Source organism: Gopherus flavomarginatus, chromosome 2 (assembly GCF_025201925.1).
Source record: "Gopherus flavomarginatus isolate rGopFla2 chromosome 2, rGopFla2.mat.asm, whole genome shotgun sequence".
Lineage (NCBI taxonomy): Eukaryota > Metazoa > Chordata > Testudines > Testudinidae > Gopherus > Gopherus flavomarginatus.
The window spans coordinates 244505912-244531523 of record NC_066618.1 but is presented as its reverse complement, the minus strand read 5'-3'; the positions used below and the strand labels follow the sequence as shown (position 1 = coordinate 244531523).

The 25612-nt window shown below is 37.9% G+C and overlaps 1 protein-coding gene across 2 annotated transcripts in view; it reads right to left on the bottom strand.

Annotated features, from left to right (window-relative positions):
* HNF4G (hepatocyte nuclear factor 4 gamma) overlaps positions 1–25612 on the bottom strand; it is a 73160-nt gene that overhangs the window by 6239 nt on the left and 41309 nt on the right. Inside the window, exons 1-5 of one of the 2 annotated variants that reach the window (XM_050941036.1) lie at positions 15477–15594; positions 11621–11792; positions 9992–10086; positions 5726–5832; positions 1083–1238 (exon numbers count right to left, since the gene is read on the bottom strand). In XM_050941036.1, the coding sequence (XP_050796993.1) occupies positions 1083–1238; positions 5726–5832; positions 9992–10086; positions 11621–11792; positions 15477–15594 (648 nt within the window). Of the gene's footprint in view, positions 1–1082; positions 1239–5725; positions 5833–9991; positions 10087–11620; positions 11793–15476; positions 15595–25612 lie in introns of those variants that run through there. The other variant, XM_050941035.1, reaches the window with a different exon arrangement.

Genomic DNA, 25612 nt, shown 5'->3' with positions numbered 1-25612 from the left:
AGCTCCTCCAGTCCCAGAGCCAGGGTGGGGAGAAAGACCTCCTCCAGCCCTGGGTGTGCAGAGGAGAAAGCAAGCTTCTCCAGCCCTGGGGCCATGGCAGGAGCTGACAGTTCCTCCGGCCTCAGAGCTGTGGCAGAGAGAGAGTGCTCCTCTGGCCCTGGAGCTGGAGAAGCTCCCTCTCCCTGCCGCAGCCCCAGGGCTGGAGGATTTCTGTGACCCCATTGCAGCCAAGTACTTGTTGATACATTTATTCAGATGGCTCCAAGGCGCACAGATTTTTGTTGAAATGGTGAGTGTACTTCTGTTTATATCTATGCATATGATATAAATGCATGTGTTGATATTAATCTGTATAATGTGTGTGTGTTTAACATGCCCCTCCAAAAGTCATCAAATTTAAATTCCTACATACGGCCCTGGTAATGTCTATTACAACATGAAGACCTGGGGTTTAAATTCACTTTAGACATCTCACTCAAAGGTAACAGATATCTGGCATGGCACCAAGGTGATGATATTTTGTCCCTAAAGAGAACTCGAGCACTGTTTACATGTCAATTTAGAATAAAATTTACATAAGCACATTATAAATGTAATTTTGGATATTTTATTATATTATATTCAACAGCAAATTATTTTCTATGGTTTGGCATCAATATAGGTTTGATTTCTTCTCGAGGCTGTAAAACTGATATTTCTTGCAAGGATAAGGAAACTGCTTCAAATTAAGTAACAAGCCACCTCAGTCTTCACAAACAGTTGCAGCTGAACATAAACCAACTGTTCCGAAAGGTTGGATGGTTTTTTTAACTGTTGTTATTAACTCTGGCATGCCTTTAAAGTTTCTGGTTCCAACAATTGCAAAATATTGTTTCTGAAATTTTCAGTTCATGGATCTGCATCCTTTTTTCCAACATATGAAGCACCCTTCAACCTCTACTATCTCTTTATGTGATGTCTCAAGATCTGCTTCAAAACTGAGATCTAGCATACAGGGCAAACAATGAATTGTTACACAATATTTCTGCATGACTGTAACAGGAGGAGAATCATCATTATTCTCCAGTTCATTTGCTTTGTACCTGATCGTCCAATGGAAGTTCACAGAAGGCTGGAATATATTTAGCCCACTCTACAAGGACCAAGAGCTGTTGCTTCATAGATTCACACACATCGCTAATACTGGCAATTTTCTTTACATTTATGTCAGTACTAGCACCAGGGCTCGAGACGGGGATCTAGCCATGTTAAGCAAAAAAACAAAACAAAACAAAACAATACACCACGTTAGTATTCCATATTTGTTACTATGTTTCCACTGGCTAGAAGTATATTTACACAAAACACGTGGAAGCCAGCATGCACATTACTGCCAAACTCCCTGACAATATGCATGTAAATGATAATTTTTGTCCCTCATTGTTACTAGTATGGTGTGGGATTCTTATTGTTATATTTTCACAAGATATTCTCTTTCCAAGAGATGACTATTATTTATAGCATTTTTAATTTCATTTAATTTTTTTTGGCCTTTAAAATGGATGACATTTACCTCACTTTAGAAAGAAAGGGTTGGGAAGGGAATGTAATACAGTTCTAGGCACACAAAGATAAAAGGGAAATATGCATTTTCAGTGAAAAGATAAGTATCATTAACTCTAGAAGATGAAACAGGCTTTTTAAATGCCTAAAGCAGAAAGATTTGTAATGATGAGAACCAGTATGGATAGAAGCTGGGGATGTTTCAGAAAATGTACTAATAGCAGTGTATATAAGGCCACCTGCAGTGCACAGTGTTCTGTGAAACACAGAGAGAGGAATCTTTCTGGGCCTGGTGCTTGAAAGCTTTTGCATGATCGCTGAGCCAAATCGTGAAATCCTTAATGACTTTCTAAGGAAAGGAACAATACTAAACTTGCTATTAAGCAATACAGGCAAGATGGCTGAAGACAAAAGTAGGGCTGAAACTAGGAAAAATCTCTCACTTAGACCTATGGCATCCATCACGCTAGAAAAACCTGCACAAGAACCAGGCAACTGAGTTTCAAAACGCAGTCTCCCACTACTCTCCCCCTTTGGAGGTTGGGGGCAGTGTGGTTTCACTACCAAGGAGGGAGAAAAGGACTGGGGTCTCTAATACTGCAACTACCAAAACCCCATGGTGAAATCCCACTATGTTGCAGAGCTCACAAGAGGTTGGGTTTATGAGCTAAGGCCCGATGCTTCCACATAACTTGATATCCTGAAATACAATGAAACTGAATAGGACTACAGTGTAGCAATAGATAACTAAGCATATAAGGATTGTAACACTATTTGTGTTTTAAAAGTTATAAAGCTTTAACTTTTTGAATTTCAGTGTCTACTGACATTCAGTAATTATTAGAGGAACCATCCCCCCACCAGTCCCCACCCTCCATTATCTGACTCCTCCAAAATTTCCTGCAACTGTAAATCAATAAAAAAGGAAAGAATGCTGAAAAATAAACATCGATCTTCTATTGCATTTTTTTAAATGAATTCTGTCAAAACTATAGATAACCAACTTAATATCAGCTCCCAGTCCAATGCTGTAGCTGAGAGGGTGAATACAATTCTTGCATGTATCATCTGGGGAATATCAATTAGCATTAGGAAGGTAACCTCTGCATATGGCCTTAGTGAGACCATTGCTGGAATACTGAGTCTAGTTCTGGTATCCTAACTTCAAAAAGAATGTTGAAAAATTGGAAAGGGTTCAGAAAAGAACCACAAGAAGGTTGCAAAGTCTGGAAAACATGCTTTATAGTGAGAGATTTAAGAAGATCAATCTATTTAGTTTGTCCAAGAGAAGGTTAAGAAGTGTTTAAGTGTTCTACAAACAGGTAAACGGGAAAGAGACTTCCAGCAGAAGATGGTTCTTTAATCTAGCAGAAAAAGGCATTAGCAAGATGGTTGGATGCTGAAGCTAGATTAGAAATAAACTGCAAACTTTAAAATGAGGATAATTAACAATCAAAATGATTTATTTAGGGACATAGTACATTCTCCATCACTCTACATCTTTAAATCAAGACTGGAAGTCTGTCTAAATGATATGCTATAGCACACAGAAAAGTTATGGGCTTGCTGCAAAAATTACTGGGTCAAGTTCTAAGACCTGTGTTATGCTGGAGGTCAGATCAGATGATCACAATGGTTCCTTATGGCCTTAAAGTATATGAATCTTCTCACTCCCAGAGGTGTCACAGCTCCTGGCTATGCTACCATGACCTTCCCTCTCTCCATTTTCCACTGTCCCAATCTCCTCCTTTTTTAGCATATAGCATGGAAGGGGAAGTAGGGCAAATAATGCTGACAGGGTGAGCATTATCTTGTGGTACTGTATCCCTGATGGTTTGAGGGAAGGCAGATGCTACTCAGTCTCACTCCTGCCTGGACCTTCCACAATGGTAGAGCTTTAACCTTGCAGATTTGGGGCACAGGAGCTCTTATGGGATTGGGACAAAGTAGACATGCTCTTCTCTGCTCCTCGTGGAACCATTTACTGTATAAGTAATGAAATCATTAAAGTTAAAAGGAGAAGGATTAAAACTTCTTTGTGTCTTCCTCATTGCTTCTTACATGTGAAAACTCTCCCTCAACTAACCTGTTACCCTACCCTCTTCTCCTTCAAATCTCTCTCTGAAGCCCATATTAAATTTGCCACATGTTTGACTGAGGGTCACATGAGGCTATCTGGCACTTTATTCTCACATTTTATGTGTGTCACTTTTAGGCTCTTTGGGGCAGGACTGTGTCTTCAGATGTGCTTAGCACATTGTGGAGCTGATCCTCTTAGAGACCTCTAGATGTTATGGAAATATAGATATCAAATGATCAAAATACAATATTTAATCTTTAGAGAGGAAAATTCTAGATGGGGAATATATGCTGAAGACAATCAGACAATTATCTCCCAGTTTTGTGGGAGAAGAGCATACAGAATGGATATTTAGTAGGAACCCATTTAAGAAAAACACTTTTATTCATGAACTGTATGTACCACTTGTCAATGATTAAAAGACTATAAGAACACATAAGTGTACCTACTATAAACAAAGTTCAAAGAATTACTAAGGAAAACAGCTTATTCTTAGATTTTAAGATCAGAAGAGACCATTATGATCACCTACTCTGATCTCTTGCCCAACACAGGCCACAAGATTTCACTCTAACTCCTGCATCAAGCTCTTAACATACTGATAGTTCAGACGCCTAGGATGACAGCTAAAAGTTAGAGCCCAAACAGAAAGTTAACCATTAATTAGGTTGACATAATTGGAAGTCTGTCACAAATAGAGATGGGCATGAGGCTGCAAAATTTAGACCCAAACTTTCCAAAATGAAGGGTATTTGGATTTAGGGCTTTTGTTCAGAACATTATGGAGAAAGGAGAAGCTATGAGGTATGGGTTAGATGAAGTGAGAACTTTTCCCTGAGTTTGAGGTTGTTAACATAGTTGCTCCAGGCCTGTCTGTAATTATTCAGCTCAGCATCTACCAAAGAAGGAGAAAGCATTATCCATAAATATTTATCTTTGTTTACTTGTTTGTCTGCCTACGTATTTTTAAGGTGCCCATCATCGTGGCTTCTGAACACGAGCCTGAGGAGAAATAGTTTATTTGTTTGTAAACATGAGTTTGAAATATGAATTAATTTGTACAATAAGAATACAACATATCACCATGCCTGGCTAAAAGTTACTTAAAGCATAACATTCTAAAAAATAAGGGAAATGCAAGTACCTTTGAAGAGGCTTTTTCATTGACTACTAGAGTCAGGTGTAGTACCAAAGTACCAGTAGCCCATTCATACCAGCCTAGTAGTATTAGGTGGCTAATTTAATTCTTTCATTTAATAAGGAACAAAGAAGGATCCAAGAAATATTACAGCTTATGAGTACTTCTTAGAGACAGCTCCATCATACGCAAGCTGCTGACAAAGGACAAGATTACAAAACTTTTGGGGATGTATCACTCAGTATAAAACAGTCAGCATGAAATCATGAAGTAAAGATGGCAGCAGTTGCCCTCTGAGTAAGTTACTAAGAGGTAAGGGAGTGTGAAATCAATTATTTGGATTTATTTGAGTTACAGGAAACCAGTGGATACTGTTCTACTCAACAATTGATTGGATAAAAAAGAAACCAGAGGAAAATGTAGTTCAAACCAGAAAAAGAGAGTTCAAAAGCACAATGTGAATAGGTTCAGCATTTGGACCCCTTTTGTTAACCTTATTAGGGTTTATGAAATCCAAACATTAAAGCTGTGATTTTCAAAGGAGCCTAACTAAGGGAGTTACGGACCTATTGGCATTTATTGGATGTCAGACATTTACCTCTGTTAAGCTCCATTGAAAATCCAGCCTCAAGGATCAGACAGATGTCACTAACTGCTTCAGACAGTACTTAATTTGAAAGTAAGAGGATCATAAAGTAATATTAAGGAAGAAAACTGGGACATATTGCACCTAACACATGATGAATTTTCTTAAGTGACCTTCTTTACTGGCTTCACCATCAGAAATAGATGTATGTTCTTTATTATTGATTCTTATATTAGGAAGAAGCAGCTGGATTGCATTTTTGGAAGCAGATAGAATGCTGGTCTCAATAATTATTCTTTATACAATGAAAAATAGGAGCTATTTAACTATGAAAAAAATCTAAAAGGGTGTTAAATAACTTCATGGTGGATCACTATACCTGCCGAGAAAGAGCCTCAGCTTGCGACAATGTGTTAATAGAGGGAATGTTGCTGCCATCAAATGTGCTCCTTCTTGTGCTTATCCTGTCCCGTTCATTTTGCACAGCTAGAAAAGAATAATCATGTCATTTATTTGCTGGTAGGCAGTGTGGTTGAACATAATTTCAAAGGGCTGTTATATAACTATATGAATCACAAGGTATGACATCCAAAGAGGACCTTGAAGTTTCAGCTCTGAGAGAGTCATGAGAAAGAAAGAGTGACAAGAAATCTTGTACATTTCTTATTCATATAATATTGTTTGTCACTAAAATTATTCAATTCTAATTGTTGTTAGACACAGCATTTTTATGATTGGCTTTATTACAGTAGATTTGCATACTTTCTACTTTGAACGCAACAATACTCTGTAATCTGATTGGCTGGCCTCTCCTCTCTCCTTAATTAATGAAGCCTAATGATATAGAAATCCCAATCCTGTTGAGTTAGGTCAAAGGGTTTACAGAACAATCACTGACAGAATGTCTAAGTCATAGAAATTCTGATACCTCTGCTCATGCTTTCCTGTGAGAAACACTGAAACAAGAGTGAATAATGAACTCAATCCATTAGTAAAGTAATTTAGAGTCTGTAATATTGGGCTCCTCCTTAGGGACATTCAATTCCTGCCATTTTATAGAACGTTAACTAAGCAAAAATATTCCAAGCAGGTGGGTTGTGTCTCATGAGGCCTAGGAAAGGTGTATAAAGGGCTTTGGATAAGGAACCTTAATGAGCACAGACAGGCTTATTAAGTAACAAGGTTTACTTTTTAATTCAGGAAAGAAGAGGATAAATAAAACTATCAATCAGATTTCTCAAAATCTCAATTGTATCCAAGGTTAGGCCAAGGAGAGAACAAGCATTGTGCTGATCAACATCTTTCTTTATTGCACTAGGAATCTCATCACCTTTTAAGAGTAGAAGTTTTATTTCCAATCATGTGTTTGTTATTTTGAGGGGGGGAAATCTGCATTACATTGGTTCAGTTGCAGCATGAAAGGCTTCAGTAAAATATTCTCTTTCTCCACTGCACAATATCCTGTAGTTTCTATGATGAATGAACACACTTTATTCCAGAGGTACACTAGCTTTTTTGCTAAGGACGTTTACTGATGGGCCTCATATTAAGCCATAATAAGAAATGTCTTGCAATGATAAACACTAAGTGTTAAATGTGCATGTAGAGATGAAACAAGAAATAGGATTTTTTTTTAAATTAGAGGAACACAATGCCCATTCACCTAGTATTTCAAAAAGTAGAGTACTAAACACAAAATTAATTAAAATAATGTCAACATCACATGGGACCAGAAGAAGCAAGACACTGATGGTCAAATACTAAAATTAGATGTTAGCATGCCACCTGCTGGCTGAGCATAGCACTGCCAGTACTCCCTGCCTCAGTTTCCATCCCCAAGATGGGTCTCCTCAGCATCCCCACACAAGTCTGTGTTGGAGGTGTGGCTTACCTCTCCACTCAAGTCACAAATAAATATAACCCCTTCAATGGTAACAAAAGTTCAAACTAGAAAGTCCTAAACAAACCAAAACGGTTTCTCTGCCGTCCAGGGCTTCATTTCAGCCTACCCTTTGGGCTCTGTTTTCAGCCCCTTTCTAAGCTACATTTGAATCTTTCCCCACTTTACTACAGAGCACTCGCCAGCCCCCAAGGCTGGTTCCCCTGCAGTACCCAGCCTCCTGCAGACACTGGCTCAGGGCCTTCCACAAGAGCCTTCCCACTTCCTGTGGTTCTAACACCCTAACAGATCTCTCTTAGTCCTTTTCTAAGGCCCAGATGTCCATTAAGGTATCACTTGGCTGTCCAGTCCTGCCCCCTCAGGCTGGGAAGCAGCAAATTAATTATAGCACAAGTATGACTGGCCCCATCTCCTCTTACAAGGGCCAGTCACTGGGTGACAGGGCCACTTGCAGAATCAAAGGGAAATACCTTTGTGTTGCCTATGTACAGGATTCAATGGGCTGAATTCACCAGTCCAATAGTCTTTGCTTACTTAGGCTAAAGCATCCTTAAGCAGGCTGGAGATTCCGAGCAGAAAATTCCCTCTGTAGGGGAAATCTTTAATGGTGTAGGACTGGCATAGCCTCCATCAGCTGATTTCCCCCACTTCTAGCATAATGAGGGGAAGGGGACATGTTGAGGGCAGGCTGGGGATGTGACTAAACTGATCTCTGCTCAATCCTCCTATGATGGGCAGGACCATATACCACCAGCACACATAGTGTCATTTAGAATAGGATCCCTCCAGTTCTGATTTATGCTGCGGTTGGGCAGCTCTGAATCAGCATAGCTCATATGTAGTGGAGAACAAGGGCCAATATGTTTTATAGGAAAAATGGTGTAAAATTGGTGAAAAAAGTTATGCACATTTTTTAATATATTCATTTTATAAGGTTTGAGTGTCCTTGAAATTCTGCCTTTTGCAAAATGTTGAGGACCAAAACAGATAATTCAACATTTTTCTTACAAGGATCCCACAGTATATTCAAAGCACTACTGATTTTAATGGTCTGAATGCTAGAAGTCAACTTCTGCACCATTATACCTCTGTAAATGAAGAGCAACTCCACAGACTTAATGGAGTTATTTTAGATTTATGACTGTAAATAAGAGTAGAACTTCGCCATGTGACTGCAAAAAGAAAATACATTTAATCCTCTCCTATCTCTCGCCTACAAAAATGTTTGCCATTAGCAAAGCCAAAAACATATAAGACCACACAATAAACCACTCTTACCCTTATAAGGTACTTGCAGAAGCACACTCTAAACTCACTTCACTACAGTAAAGTTACAGAGTCGTGCTGTAAACTGGCCTTATGATGGATAAAAAAAAATGCCAAAAAAGGTTGTAAAACAGTTTCACCACAATAAACGTAAGTCTAGTAATGTGGGAACCACAAAAGGCTCCATTTTTAACTGCTTATTTGAACATACACAGGATCCCAACCAAGCCATGTACTCTTTTGTCCTTACACAATGATCCCTTCCCAATCAGGACCTGAGATAGACTCTCCCATGGCACTCCAAACTAGTATGTTTTTTCTTGCTAGCATTATCTTCTTGCAGTTGTCGGCTACCCTCACTTTGAGACAAGGACCATTCACCTCTCCAGCTTGGAAACTGCCACATAGGGTCACTGTACCCCATCAGTTCCTGCATAGTCTGTAAGGGACAATCCCACACTCCCATTACAGAGGAGAATAGCACTGAATTACTTGCTGCTGCTGTCGCCAGAACTTTATTATCTGACTGCATCAGTAAAAGCACAGAAACTGCAGCTACCCCATCTGAGAAAATGAGTCACAAAGAGCTTCTGTCAATCCCCTTGACCACATGGGGTAGACTCAGAGCCCATAATCAGTTCTATCTGGCTTGTATGAGCAATAACAAGCAACCAACTTTTAAATGTGAAAATCTGGGCAGCAACATTTTTTTGCAGTCAGTAAATTGCTTGAATTTCACTAACATTTCACAAACTTAAAGAGGTCTATTTTGGAAAAAATGTTATCATAGTTTAGCCATCTGTTGTTACAGCATATTTGGTATCTTAAGTGAACAAATATCATGAACTTTTAATTTATATCATTTTATCTCATTGAATAAGCAGAGTGTATCTTTAATAATTGCAAAAATTTCTTGCCACCTTAAAGACCTCAAAACCAGAGAACTTCTCTCTCTCTCACACACATACCTTTTTCTGATTTATGCACCTCCAAGATTTAAACTAAATTAAGGAGTTAGCAGATTGATACTGAAAAATATCACTAGAGGCAGTCACCAATCAAAACCTGGACACAAGTTTCATATCTTTATAACGAATAGAACCAAAATTCCAAATCTGAACATTCCTGAACTTATGGATTCCAAACTCAGGTCTGATTTCAGATTTTCACAATGTTTGAAGTGTTGGGACTTTACACTAGGATTCACATACTATAAAAATAAATTTAGTCTGCAAACTAGTTCTGAATCTGTTAATTTGTTATAGGCACAAAATACTATAACTTCCAAATTTACTAACTTAAAAATGTAAATGAAGCATATAATAGTAAAATCACTCTTCCTTTATGAAGGCACTGGAGTTATCTATTCATTGAGTTATTCTAACGTGATATTCTTTTAGTTTTATACTAAGTTTTAACACTCATTTAGATTAAGTGTTTATTTTTCTTTGTGCGTCAAGTAATAAATCAATCTATTACCTTCTTTTTTCATTCCTGCTCGAAAACACTTTTTTAAACGACAGTATCTGCATTGATTCCTCTTGTCCTTGTCAACAACACACTGTCGGTTGAATCTATCAGATACAAGAAAGAGTAAATATATTAGAGCATTAATAAAGCACAGTCCTTATTAGCAAGAGGGACAACAATTAATGTGGGCTGTCAAAAACCATGTCTCAAACTATCAGCCTTTACTGATCTTTTCCTTGAAAAATGTTTTCCACCTGTACATGTGGCAAGAATAATTTCTTATAACGGGCAAGATATCATTAGCTTTTTCATCATCACAGCAAATATTTTGCTTGAATAATAGTATTTAATAGTCAATATTTGGTTTAAATTTAAAAAACAAACAAACATAATTTATGCCAGAAGTCTTAAGACACAAGACGTTGATAAAAAGGGCTTTAAACAAATGATAGCATGAGTAGTAGAGATCTCTGTATTCTGGAAAGGGGTTTGAAGCAGCCTTGTTGAGGATAGAGAAAGAAAGAAAAGAGTGCCAGAGGGCAGTCAATAGTAAAGATCTGGCAGCCCTTTAAAAAGAACAGTGGGGAACTATGATTAATAGAGGGAGCATAAAGACAATGAGAGGCCTGGAAGCAAATGTTTCTTTGAGTCTGAGGGTCCTCAAGACAGGACAAAATAATTTTGGAAAGCAATATTTGTAGAACAAGAACCAAGCTGCTGTCATTGCAAATGAAAACAGAAAATTTTGGTCCCAGAATTTCAAAAGTTCAAGACTGCTGGAAGGTGTAGTTCAACTAAGTACTGGGCAGACAACCACCCAAGTGGAGGTCAGAGGATGTCTCCCTATTAGTCTACATACATTTTGGCACACCACAAAGGAAAAGTATGGTGTGATTAAAAGAACAGTAGAACACCATTTCTAGCAGCACAAAGCTCCTTACAGATAAGTTATCTCTTGTATGTTCTTCGGATCAGGATTTATAAGTCTTAAGCACTCTTTAGAAATTGTCTTTCATCGGAGAAAAACAAATGTTTAGTGAGAAATCTCTAAAATGTTGCTTATCACAAACCCCGCAAAAAAAAATTTTTTTTTTTAGGAAATTCTCTGTATGTTCACATACAAAAAAAAGTGAGACAGTTCCTTAGCTGGTATAAAACTAGTCTAGCACTATCCCAATGTAATCCATCTGAGCATCTGTCCTGCTGTATTTCACTTGGTGCTGGTAACTGGACCAGTCAATACCAAAAAGTAATCGTGATAAAACTTGCCTCTAGTGGAGAATCAAGGTAGGTCATTCTAAAAGATACTATCTTAAAGGTGATTTCTAGATGCTTATTAAATACCTTGTAATATTTATTTTTATTGTTTTGCCTACACATCATTTAAATGTAACAAATAGTTTCATAGCAATGAGTATGACTTTCCTCATGAGAGATAGGTAAACAGAGGTGTGTGTGTTGGCTGTAGACAATTCTTTTCAGCGATTTGCAGGAAAGTGATTTTTTTCCATTACATTAACAAACCAACAATCACACGTTTTGTCCACTGTATCGTTTATTCAGTTTGAAAAAGAAAGAAAATATCCACTGTATAAATTACAGATGAATTAAGTTCCCCAAGCTGAATATTTCAAATACCTGCAGGTATAGACATGACTCTTCCTTATGCTGCGTCTAAAGAAGCCCTTGCACCCATCACAACTGGAGGCACCATAATGTTTGCCAGTTGCTCTATCTCCACATATTGCACAAAGACCACTGACTCCATTGTCCGCAGTGTTCATGTTGAGTGGTTCTGCTGAAGAACTGTCTGATGAGGGACAAGAACAACATATGCAGTTATAGTTAAAACCTGAAACGAATACAAAATCATGACTAATTTACACTCACGTGGAGATTTAACTGGCCTTTTCACTTTTAATTAGCATTTACCATTTAGAGATCATACAAAGACAGCATGTCTAATCACATCTGGTTGTTATTCTAATGAATCCTTTCAAACCCATCACATCTGATTATCAGAATTTATGATGCTTATAACAAGAAATACTTTTTGTCCAAACTATTACAGATTCAAAGAAGTGGTTTGAAAGTTAAAGTGTATGTGAAATACCTAACTTTCTATTTGTGTGTAACTACTTAAATATCCTTGCTAACAGAAATCATTAAGAGGGACATTGGTACAAAACAACATTTTTCAGTCAGCTGGTAAAACATCCATAAATTAATTCACATGACATAGCAATAGTTGGCTATCATCATTGCTTTCCTGAAAAGAATCTCAGTTATTATTGGCACATGTATTTTTTAAAAAGTTCTGAATTAAACTTCATGAAAAAATTATTGGAGAGGGTTGACATAGTGTTATTTCCATACAGGAAGTGTTTCATGCAACGTTGATGTAGACAAGTGGGTCTCAAACTTTTTTTACTGGCAACCCCCTTCACATCTGAGTGTGATCCCCCTAATAATTAAACACCCTCTTTAATATATTTAACATCATTATAAATGCTGGAGGCAAGTGGGGCTTGGGGTGGAGGTTGACAGCTTGCGACCTGCCATGTAATGACATCATGACCCCCCTGACCCCCAGTTTGAGAACCCCTGATGTAGAAATTCTGTGTGCACACAGACATGCCACCTGAATTGGGAGGAATAGCTCAGTGGTGTGAGCATTAGCCTCCTAAACTTAGGATTGTGAGTTCAGTCCCTGAGCGGGCCACTTAGGAATCTTGGGCAAAATCAGTATTTGGTCCTGCTAGTGAAGGCAGGGGGCTGGACACAATGACCTTTCAGGGTCCCTTCCAGTTCTATGAGATAGGTACATCTCCATATATTATAATTTGAGACAGCTGAATACCACAGAATGGACATATGGTTTTACCAAATTCATTCTCTTTTTATTCACTATTTGGGAGAAGGTTTTTGTTCAGATGAATATTTGCAAAATTGCTATTCTTTGTATATGTGTGTAGTTATACAAAAAGAAGATTCTCCTGTCTACATTTTCAATCATCCAGTCAAGAAGAAGAAACATTGTTATGTGACTTCAACATTCAATCATATATCACAAATAGTTACAGAATAGTTCATGAACAACCCATAGGATAATTTTTTTTAGCAAACTATTATTAATATTAATTATTTATATGATGGTAGCATCTACAGGCTCCAACTCAGACTGAAGCTCCATTGTGCTAGATACTGCACATATATCTAGTAAAACATAGACCTCATCTCAAAGAGCTTACATTCTAAATAGACAAATAGCCAAGAACACAAGAAAGGAAGCATTATTTCTGTTGTATAGACAGGAATTGAGACAGAGAAATTAAGAGTGGAACTGAGCGAAGGTTGGAAGTTCCAGTTTGCAAAGGATTTCAGAATCTGGCTTTGTTCTGATTTGGAATGAAAAACAAATATGTCAAAATTCTCTGCAAGCTGAAATTAAACAAAATCATTTTGGGTCAATCAAAACATTTAGTTTAGGCAAAATCAAAGTGTTTCATATCAATTTTGACTTTTTATTTTGTATTATAATGAGTAATGCAAAATTTTGGAAATGCTTTATTCCAAAAATGTTGAAATAATTAGTTTCAACTTTATTAAAACTTTCTCCCCCCTCTCCCCCCCCCCCCCCCCCGCTGGAGCTTTCATCTGAAATAAAATTCTGGTGAAATCAACTCAATTTTGTGAAGCATTTCAGTGTTGACAGAAGGGCACGTGCCAACAGAACGTGGCTCTGGTGAAGCATCTCTGACCAGCTCTGATTAAGATACTTGCTCAAGTTCACAGAGGAAATACACAGCAGAGCTGCGAATTGAAACCAGATCTCCTGAGTCCCCATAAGTGCATTATCAACAAGACCATTCTTTTAAACTGATTCTTACAGTAACTTAAAATAAGCTCATAAATGAATTGCAATCAGAAGAAGAGTACATTTAATAAATATGAATTAAAATTTGCCAACTAATAATTTTCACTGAATAATTCAAACACCTGTATTACTAATATAAACTTCCCTGGCCTAACTTCCCTTCCCTCATATATGTGTGTGTGTGTGTGTGTGTGTGTGTGTGTGTGTGTGTGTGTGTGTGTGTGTGTGTGTGTGTGTGTGTGTGTGTGTGTGTGTGTGTGTGTGTGTACGTACCTTTAACAGATCCGTAAGAGTTATTTTAAGCAAAAATAATTAATTACCAAGAAAATCCCCCTTCTTAAACCAAGTAAGTGGAGAAACCATCTAAAGCTCAAGTAACCATTTTTAAAGCCTCATAATCACTTAAGAGGAAATTTTTCTTTCATCTTATTTTTTCTTCTTCTAGGCAGAATCAGTAATTAAATCTACATTTCTGTTCACTAATCTGGCTGCAAAGAAACTGTAATGGAAACATCCAAAATCTAAACAAAAGTTTCAAGACACACCTATACAGGCCAACTTAAGCTCTATATTGTATTTGTGAGATATGCAGAATCAACATTTTTCACATCAAAGACATTATATGGAACAAAATACAAATACAAATGAACTTTTCCACAAATGCTAAAATATTTGCATTGCCTTTTAAAAAACAAACTACAAACAGCAGCAATGGGTATATAGTTTCAGAGTAGATAAAAATAATTGTTGTGCTAGTGTTAAATATGCTTTCTCTACCCTTAATGAATTTCAGTTCTAAATTTTAAAGTAATTACTTTAAATTAAAACATTCACTTTCAAAGACTAAATTTTTTTTTATGTCTGTGGCAGAATATTCAGTTATGGTAAAGTTAAATACAGCATGCTACATGTTTGAGGCAATATTTTTATGAATTGAATGTCACAAAAACCCATAGCATAACAGCCCATATCATAAACAATTCTAACCTAAGTTAAAATGTTACACTCATCAAATACCAAGCGCCTCTCCCAGCTAAACATTAGCCTGTACAGAGTCAAAGTGATTAAAAACTCTCTCTGGTTCACATATATATATAAAATCTGGAAAGACTGGATTACATTATACAAATAAAATATGAGCCCACCAATTGGAAACTAGACAGCAAGAGCAATGAGATCATTTTCTCCATAATCGGTAAAATTTCCCAAACTTCTGGATAATTTTGTTCTATCTGTCATTTTAAATGTTATGTACAAAATCTACCTTCATGCCCAAACTGTCAATACTACTTATTCATTTGTTTTACACTAAAAAAAAAAAAAAAAACTGCTGAAAGCATCCTTTTCTTCCTTTGATTAATTGACTGATGACAGTGGAGTTCACTTACTTTCTTACACATAACTGGTATTTTATTTTCTTTAACATAAAAAAGTTATCATGTTATTAACTTAGATTTAGTGATGAAGTGTAAAAGAGCAGATCTGTCGCCATAACCCTCCCGCCTAAATGCTCTATTAATAAAATATTTAACTAGCACCTTACAGCATTACTTAGTTTTACTTTTTTTCCGTTAACCCATAGCTTGATTTTGCATCACTGAGCAGATGAGAACTCACCATTGCCATTATACAGAATCTGCATAGTTTCAAACTCCAAAGTAGTGTAAGTTGGATCTAAGACTTCACTGTAGTTTGCCATATCCATGTCCAGTACTGGCTCCGACAGCCTCATCATTGAATGGGAAAACAGTAAACGAAAGCTACTCAAGAGTACAAATGCAGAATGATGAGATCTACTCTGTTTTGCTAGCAATCAGTGATTGATAATCCAAAGTTAACTGTAAACGGTGTCACTTATGTGCAGCGATGGGAGGAGCTGTAAAACTGCTTCTGCATGCCATAGTCTGCCTATATCATTTTTTTCTTTTATGGTACACCAAAGCAATTCTTGTGATAATCTTGGAATGTTCCATAGACTAGTCTTATCAGGAGTCATATTGACTTGAATTTTCGAGGAAATTGAAAAGGGTGTCCAGCAGCTGATTCTGCTCATTTTAATAAAAAAGTGCCAAATGCTGCCCATTCCCGGATCCCTGCTACACAGCTTCTGTGAGCATGGAAGGCCCTAAACACATGCAGAACGACAGGGGGTCTTCAGGTAGGAAGACCCCTACCTACATTCCCAATTGCTATCACAACCAATGTTCTGCACAATTGCTAGCGTACTGACTGCATAGATATGTTATACCAAGCCACTATGTTAAAGGGAAGATTCCTTCTTCTCAGCCTCGATATAAAGCCACTTTATGCATGTTTTGCAGAGGGGAAGGAGGGCAGCAGAATTTGGTCCATACACAAGCTGCTGTTAAATGCTGTTTTACAGGATTCCATACATTTATGATGATCCCAGGAGTTAATTATGGGAAACCCACTCTTTGTACAATAGTTACATTAAAGATTGCCAGCAGAGAACTGTAAAACTAACTAGCAGGTGTTTAATTAGCTACATTCAATGACTGGTTACATACTATTATCTCAAGTTGGCTCTGTAAGGCAAGTCAGCCTCAGCACAGCCTACGATCAGAGAACTATCCACCGCTGAGTGTGATGGAAGCTTAATTATAATGATGACCCAGCTATCGGAAATCAGGGAGAGGACTTCTTAAACAAAACGGGAAACTTAGTCTAAGGGAGGCTACGCACAAAAGAGGAGCAAGGGGAGTTCCCTTCTGGGAAGGGACTGGGAAAGTTAGGCTTGATGAAACCCACAGAGAGCAGGTTAGGCTCCTGTGGCAAAGGGCTCTAAAAAAGGACCTGTAAGGAAAAAGGAGGGTCCCTGAGGAAAGCTGCCAGAGTCCCTAACATGGGGAAGTATAATAGAACCTCAGGGACATGAACATCAGAGTTATGAACTATTTGGTCAGTCACACACCTCATGCTGAATTGGAAGTATGAAATCAGGAAGCAGAGATAAAAAATAAGAAAAAGAAAAAAAATGCTGTACCGTACAGTGCTGTGTTAAATTTAAACTACTAAAAAAAGGTTAAGTTAAAAAAATATTTGACAAGGTAAGGAAACTGTTTCTGTGCTTGTTTCATTTAAATTAAGATGGTAAAAAGCAACATTTTTCTGCATACAAAAGTTTCAAAGCTGTATTAAGTTAATGTCCAGTTGTAAACTTTTGAAAGAACAACCATAATGCTTTGTTCAGAGTTACACATATTTCAGGGTTACGAACCCAATTCTGAAGGGCTTGTAACTCTAAGGTTCTACTGTAGAGGGAAAACCCTGCTGGGAGGAACCAACATTGAGGAACACTCTACAGGGACCAGGAGAAGGGATCAAGAAGCAGATAACTTCAGCGTGGCCCAAGATGGGCGGAAGAATCAATTGTTTAGATGTTTATTTGGAATTTCAGATGGACTTTTTGTTATCCTGGCAGAGGATTGAACCTTTAGGTGACCTGGCCAGAGAGTGAAGCCATGGAAAACTCAGACATATACAGGCTAACGGGGCCATGGAAATGGCTACTCAGGGTACAAGAGGTGAAGTTTCCTGCAACAGCACAACCTGATGCCAGAGAGACTACAGCAGTAAGATCTACCATTCACAATATAAAGATGTTTATTTGAATGAAAAGCTATTTGGAGGTGGCTGTTCTTGCAAAAATAGCCACCAAACAATTCCTTTAAAAGCCCCTTTAATTACAACATCATATAAAAACAATAGGGGAGAAGAAATGCCACCATCTCCAGTGGAAAAAAACAACAAGCAAGGGAGGAGAACTCCAGGAGGAATCTTTCAAAACATTCTCAAAATTCATCCATCCAACCCCCAAATACTATGGATATACCAGAGGCACTGGTCCATTCACCCAGAGCCCTGTGTCTCCTCAGTACCTCTGGGACTCCTATCCCAGGCAAAGGTATAACACAAGGCAATGCATGCAAGTTGAAACGAGACAAATTCAGACTGGAAATAAGGCACACATTTCAACAGTCAGGGCCATTAACCACTGGAACAATTTACCCAGGGTCATGGCAGATTCTCCATCAGTAGCATTTTTTAAATCAAGATTGGATATTTTTCTAAGATATGCTATAGGAATTACTTTGGAGAAATTCTATGGCTTGTTCCCTACAGGAGCTCAGATTAGAGGATCACAATGGTCCCTTCTGGCTAAGGAATCCATGAATCCTCCTGTCTGGATCCCAGCAAGCATGGCTCCATTGGAGCCACACTGCAGGGTATCCCACAGAGCAGGGTGCCTCTTGAACCCATTTTCATAGGGGTTCCCCTAGAGATGTTTTCCTGCTTATACAGATTCTCTGCATTATTTGACAGAGGTGCACCATGCATGTCCCCTATTGTCCCACCACTTCCTCTTCTTCATCTTGTTACATGGATCCTGGAGCTTGCTGAGAGATCTGTATTTTCTTAGGAATGGCAGGGAAAGTGAAACAGCATAGCAGAAGCAACTGATCCCACTACCATATCAGAAATGTTTGCATAGGAACATTCCATATCAAACATCTAAACTATTAGCCTGACTCAGAAGACAGCCAGTGCAGACAGATATTTAGAAAAAGGCACAAGAACCCACAGTGGAAAAGTATGGAATAATTTGCCCAAAGTGGAACAATTTCCCCCCAACCAGCAGTTAGTGGCTGCATTATGCCCTGAAGCCACTTCTCTGTTAGGTGGACCATATGTGGCTCTCTTCAGACCAGTGACCTGCCATAGATGGGACAGTACTATTTTCTAGACATGCTGCTGCTCAACTCAAAACCATGCTGCAATGTGTGAGTGCCCTGCACTACATAGTGTTGCCAGGCCAATCTAGTTGCATTATGTAGTCTGTAGGGGCCTGATACAAAGCCTATCAAAGTCAGAGGGAGCCTATTAACTTTAGTAGTCCTAGAATCAGGCCTTTTGAGCACAAGCAAAACAAAGCTTCATTGCATCTATCCAGAAAGCAGAATATAGGACAAACTATATAATGTGGTGCCTTTTATTTGACTTCTCCCACTTTCACTCAAGAATCAGTATGACTTTCTGAACTTCACGAACCAGAAAAGAAGACTATTATGATATCTGGGAATTCTACCAAATTCTTGGGATTGGGATCCCAGGCATTAAAATGTTGTGTGTCTAGAAACAGGAAAGACCTTCTCTCATAAAGGTCAGATTTTTAAAGGCATTTAGGTGCATATAGATACAGGTAAGTGCTTTTGAAAATCCCAGCAGGCACCTAGGTACCTAACTTCCATTGAAATTTCCTATCTGCAGGTGCTTAAATACCATAAAAAATTAGGCCCTACGAAAACTGTTCTACATTTCTGATATGGTACATAGATTTCTGCCTTTAACCATACTTACTTTTCCAACAAAGCCCAACTTTTTAAAAAAGCAGATATAGAATTATCTTCAAAGATTTGGAGGGAAAAAAAATCTGTAGTTGAAATACCACATTTGTTTAGCAAAATTCTTTGAACTGTTTTCATCATGCACTAAAATCATCTGATGTTTTCTAAGCTTTTCAATTTAAAAGTGATTTTCAATAGCTGTAATTTTGCAGTGGGATAATTACTAATAAACTAATTATTCACCAAACTGGTAGAATAAACATGCTACTTTAAATAGTATATAAAGGTTTGAATGTTAACTAAAATGATTTTTCAATTCTGACACCTAAACTTTTGAGATCATAAATGAAGATGTGATATTTCTATAAATGGCCACTAGCTTTTTCAAACAAAATTTTAAATTGCCCAAGAATCAAAAAAGGATACAACACTAAGCAAGTTTTTGGCCATAAAATAATTGTATACAGCTAGATTATGTGCTCAGAGCCCCAGGCTTACAAGACATGGGTACATGCTTAACTTTAAAGTGGGGAGGGAAAAGAATCCTACTCCTCCACTTCTATCAGAATGGCAGGAGTCATAAGAACAGAACGGCCATACTGGGTCAGACCAAAGTATCTAGTATCCAGTCTTCTGACAGTAGCCAATGCCAGGTGCCCCAAAGGGAATGAACAGAACAGGTAATCATCAAGTGAACCATCCTCTGTCATCCTTTCCCAACTACTGGAGAACAGAGGCTAGGAACATCATCCCTGCCCATCCTGGTTAATAGCCATTGATGGATTTATCTTCCATTAACTTATCTAGTTCTTTTTTGATCTCTGTTATAATCTTGGGCTTCATAATGTCCTCTGACAAAGAGTTCCATGGGTTTACTATGCATTGGGTGAAGAAATACTTCCTTTTATTTGTTTTAAACCTGTTGCCAATTAATTTCACTTGGTGACCCCTAGTTCTTGTGTTATGAGCAGGAGTAAATAACACTTCCTTATTTACTTTCTCCACACCCCAGTCACGATTTTATAGACCTCTTTCATATTCCCCCTTAGTCGTTTCTTTTCCAAGCTGAAAAGTCCCAGTCTTATTAATCTTTATTTGTACCTCATATGGAAGCTATTCCATACCCCTAATCATTTTTGTTGCCCTTTTCTGTACCTTTTCCAATTCCAATATATATATTTTTGAGATGGGGCAACCACATTTGCACACAGTATTCAAGATGTGGGCATATCATGGATTTATATAGAGGCAATCTATCCCTTTTCTAATGATTCCCAACATTCTGTTCACTTTTTTGACTGCTGCTGCCATTAACTGGATATTTTCAGAGAACTATCCACAGTGACTCCAAGATCTCTTTTTTAAGTGGTAACAGCTAATTTAGACACCATCATTTTACACACCTCTACCCCAATATAATGCGATCCAATATAACATGAATTTAGATATAATGCGGTAAAGCAGTGCTCTGGGGCAGCAGGGCTGTGCACTCTGGTGGATCAAAGCAAGTTCAACATAATGTGGTTTTACCTATACCGCAATAAAATTTTTTGGCTCCCGAGGACAGCATTATATCGGGGTAGAGGTGTATGTATAAGTGGGATTATGTTTTCCAATGGGCATTATTTTGCATTGCAAACATGACACTGTCCAACATGATATCTGTTATTGAAACCTCAGGACTGCACATCCAGCTTGTGCATTTGTCCTCTTCAAGGAGAATTGTCAGTATCTCTCCTTGCCTGAAGATCCTGCTCCTTCTATGCTCACTCTCTCTCCCCCACAACCCCCCTTCACAGGCTGGGGCACAGGGAACTCTTCCTGAACAGAGCTCTACAAGATGAAAGGTGTATAAAATGACCAAACTCTGCCTTTCTCAGTTGAATCTCATCCATTTTGGTTCATCAGAGTCTTCACGGACTACAAAGGAGCAGGAAGCACTTGATCCTTTGTAGTGACGACATTTAAAACCCCATTAAATAGATTTATTTTATATAAAAAAAAAGTACAGCCCAAAGTAGGGCAGTTATTTTTATAGTGTCCTTTTTTATGTTTTTGTTGACATAAATTACAATAAATTAAGTTATATATTTGTGAAATTTTACATAAATGTGGATTTAGGCATTTACAAGAGATATGACTTTTACAATCAAGATACAATTTGGGCTAAATTATTCTCCCATCCAAGGTTCATATATTCGTACATGGGATCAATGCAAGCTAGCATTAATTCTACTCTGTTTCTTGTAATTTGACTAGTTTCATCAGATAATCTGGATGTGATCCTGGGAGCTTTGCCTGATTAAGGAGAGGAATTTATAATGGATCCTCCTTTGTCATTTGCTAGAACTCAGCTGTCCACCCTGGGTTAAGTGATAAAGTGTTTTAAAAAAATAGCATAGTATATATCTGGTTGAAATTATGGGGTGAGATTCCATATTGACATTGAGAACAGCACTTTAGGCCTCAAAGTTACACTACTTAAAAAAGTCTAAAATTAAGTATGAGCATAAATCTTTACAGGATGAAGACCTCACTATGTAAGTAGCCCTACTGATCTGGAGGGAAAAGAAAGATTAACTCCATTGGGGCTACTTGCAGAGAAAGGCACTACTCATTGTCAGAAACAGTGACAAAATCTAGCCGTGGTTTAATCCCAAACATTATCAAAACAACCAAAATTGACTCAAATTATTCACTCAGAAAGAACTTTGAGGTTTTTTTTAGTGTAGTTGCAATAGTACAGTTGTCAATTTTTCAGACACAGAAAATGACTAGATTTTGTCACAGACAATTAATACAATCTAAAATTGTGAATACAAAATTGTGAAAAGGTAATCACTCTGTTTTGGGCTAGCTTCAAATATGGACCTGAAACCAGAGGTGCTGAGGATCAATGCATAGCTCCAGATAGATTTCAACCTTCAATCCACGGTCAGTCCAAGCTTTATAAAGTTTACTAGCATTCAGACCCAGGCACAGTGATATTCTTTTCATATTATTAGACACCTGTATTGTTTTTCAAATTCTTTATGACCTTGCAACTTGTAGCCTGAGATGCACTTTCACATTCTGAGCTAAGTCATGTACCTCTGACAGCAGGGAAATACTAACCTCAGATAAGCAGAAGTTTAAAAATGGCATGACTAGCCCAGCTAAAAAAATGTTCCTTTGAGATGTTTACTCTGCTTCTGTAAACCAGAGTAAGAAATGTGATTTTAAAAAAAATTTGCATAATTCTGAAGGAAGAAAAAGAAGGTACATTTAAAAAAAAATTCTGAACTCATTATCAACTGATACAGGCACTAGCAGAAAGCAATCCTATCTTATCTGTAAGACTATTAAGACTCTTAATTGTCCTTCTGCCTGTATTAGATTTAATCATTCTTTCCAATCATGGTGTAAAATAGAACACAAGCTAATAAAATCAAGGTTATTTCAAATCAAACACAATTGATAGTGAAAGCATGTCTTTAGTAGCTGATGTTGGAAAAGCGTATATACAATTATATCCTCTTGTATGCTTACTCCAGATTGACAAAGTTAGATCCCTAAAATAGTGTCGGTTCTGGGGCTCGCTTGTGATTTATCCATTTGCTGTAAGTCAGAGGCAGAGAGTCACAGTCTCCTTCCCACTGGGCCCTGCTGCTATGGAGAAAGAATAAACTGCACTGGGTCTACACCCAATGCATCATGTCTGCCAATGCTGTGGCACAACTCTGTTGCCCAGTGTGTTGGTGGGGATGGATGCTTCACCCTGCCCCTTTCCATTCACATGTGTGAGGGGCAGGACACAGTGATTCTGCATAGCCTGCTTTCCCCCAGTGCTGTGAGCAGCTTTATGCATGTCTTGTGCAGCCATGTAAGTGGGACCACAAACTTGTTCTAAAATAATATATTAATTCAGTGAAAGATGCCAGATCACAGTGACTCTATTTATCTGCCTAACTGTTACTGTACAGAAAGCAGCAGCGCAAATTTCCTCGCCCCACCAGTGTGTCTTAACCCTGTCTTGGAGGGATAGCCCAATCAGAGGTAGGAGAGAGTAGTCCAGTATTTTTCCCATGAAACTATTTGCCTCTCAGCAGAAAGACAACAGGGTGCTAGTTAATGGTGGTTGGTAATGTGGACACTTGCCCACTAGGAACGGGATTCAAATCACCAGCTCATTTTACCTAGGGAAACAGCCAAGGAGATAAAGTCTTTTGGTCACAACTGACCTGGGCTATATTAAGAGAGGTGACAAAGCAGTGAAAGACTCTACATCTCATGACCCATCTTCCCATGGATCACTCAGCTTCCTTATTGCTGTGTGTTTTGCAATAAATGGATACAGCACAGGACCTTCATCATGGGTGTCACAGTGCCACTGTGCCAGCATTTCAGTTCCAATTACAACGTTTAAGGAGAGTGTTTCCATCAAGGTTAAGCATCTTGCATGTGCCAATACACACATTCAACAGGCATAAAAACTAACAACGTGTGAAATTCCACACCCGTAGGGCCACCTACTGTAAAGAAAAATAGGAATTTGTGCCTCATTTTAAGCCCATTTTAGAATGGAACTGTAAATATGGGGCTGTTACCACCCATTTGTTAACTTCAAATCTGGCCTCAGGACTTGTACCTCAAACACAGTCATCACAGCATGATACTGTTTTATAATAAAATAGTGAGAAAATCAATTAGCCACTTCAGATCCCAGTAGGAGCAATGGGTTCACGTTTATGACAATGAGAGTGATACCTCTAGATACCAACATCCACCAGCACTGAAAGCACAGGAAAGCTGCAACTCCCAATTCCTGGGCACGTTTTGTAATGGGGCCCTATATTTAGCATGTGTTGAACCAAGACCATAGATGCTATTTCTGAACTTTGGTGACTGAAATCCAGATTTGTGGCTCAGATCCACCCCTAATAATTACATAATTAATCAAACGGAAAAAGATGGGGTGGAAAATTATTAATTTGTATTACATATTAGGGTTGAGTGTGTAGCACGCTGATTTGATGCAGAGTTACAACCTGTTTTGTAATTAATAATTCAAATATCAAAAGTTGACTCAGTCTTAACGAGCTGTACATCCAAGACATTACAGTATTAAATGTATTATATTTGTGCAAAATAAATTTATTTCTTGTGCATGAAACTATTGTAAGGACTTCTGTTTTATGGCAGGAAAATGTCCACAGGTTTCTCTCAGTTCTGAAACATTACTGAAAATCTGTAACACTACAATGCAAAAATAAATGTTCCAGAGCCAAACAAGGACAAGGCTTCTGAACTGGTTAATGTTAAAAGAATTTGCAAACCAATTTGTGACTCATGGGATTAAATACGGAACAACTGCTCCCACTAAACTGATCTAAGGTAGTAAAAACAATGAAAGCTTCTCTATATAGTACCACCACTAGCTTAGTTTAGAGAGCATACAAGAACAGGTGTATCCCATTTCATGCTGTATCTTCATTGTGAGTTTGTCCTAAAAGTTGGGGGGGGGGGGAGTTAAACGAAAAAAACACCAAAAATCAGAGCTAGTCACTGAATTTAATGAAATATTTTCACAGTTCACCTATTAGGCTAGGCTGTAAGATTAGCTGTAACAACCATGCCAGTTGAAACATAAGTACAAATCTTTGTGGGAAATAAATCTACGCTGAGCCTGTTTCCATTACATACATTTTTAGACACTTAGACCACCCTCATGCATTCTGCAAATGCTAGACTCTTGCAGGTGTTGAACTTACTCCTATTTTCATCAGACCCGGTGATTCATTACATAAAGCTCTATTGTATCACATGACAAAAATAAATAACTTTTAATGCATTATGATGAGCCTTTTAGTTTTTAAGGTAACTGGGAACAGACTAACGGTGCATGTTTCTTAACTAGACACCAAAATTGTCTTCACATTTCTACCTTTGGCTTAATAAAGAATCCATTTCTGAGATCTTTCAACTGTAACCTCCACAGTCATTAATAAAAATATCTGGAAACCAACGAATCTGTATGACCTCTGTTAAGTCACACTTTGTTAACCCTTTGGAGACTGCAGACATGCCCTACTGAGCACTAATTTGGCTGACAGTCTGGAAAATGTTGCTAGCTAAGTTCTGGGGATGGTAATATATGTGGGTTCCATGAGATTTTTCAAAATTGACTATGAGATTTGGCCACACAATGCCCTTTAATTTCATTTTACAATTTTCAACTGATGCCAGCTGAGGGGCTAGTCCTATGTGTAGCTGAGAGACCATATAAAAGAATGTGATCCAGGTTTTTATGCTCCAAAGAATTTTCTGGCCAGATCTGGATAGATACAACATATTCTAAAAGTGTAAAAGTTTTATAAATTTTATATCAAACTGTTGATTATCTTGTTA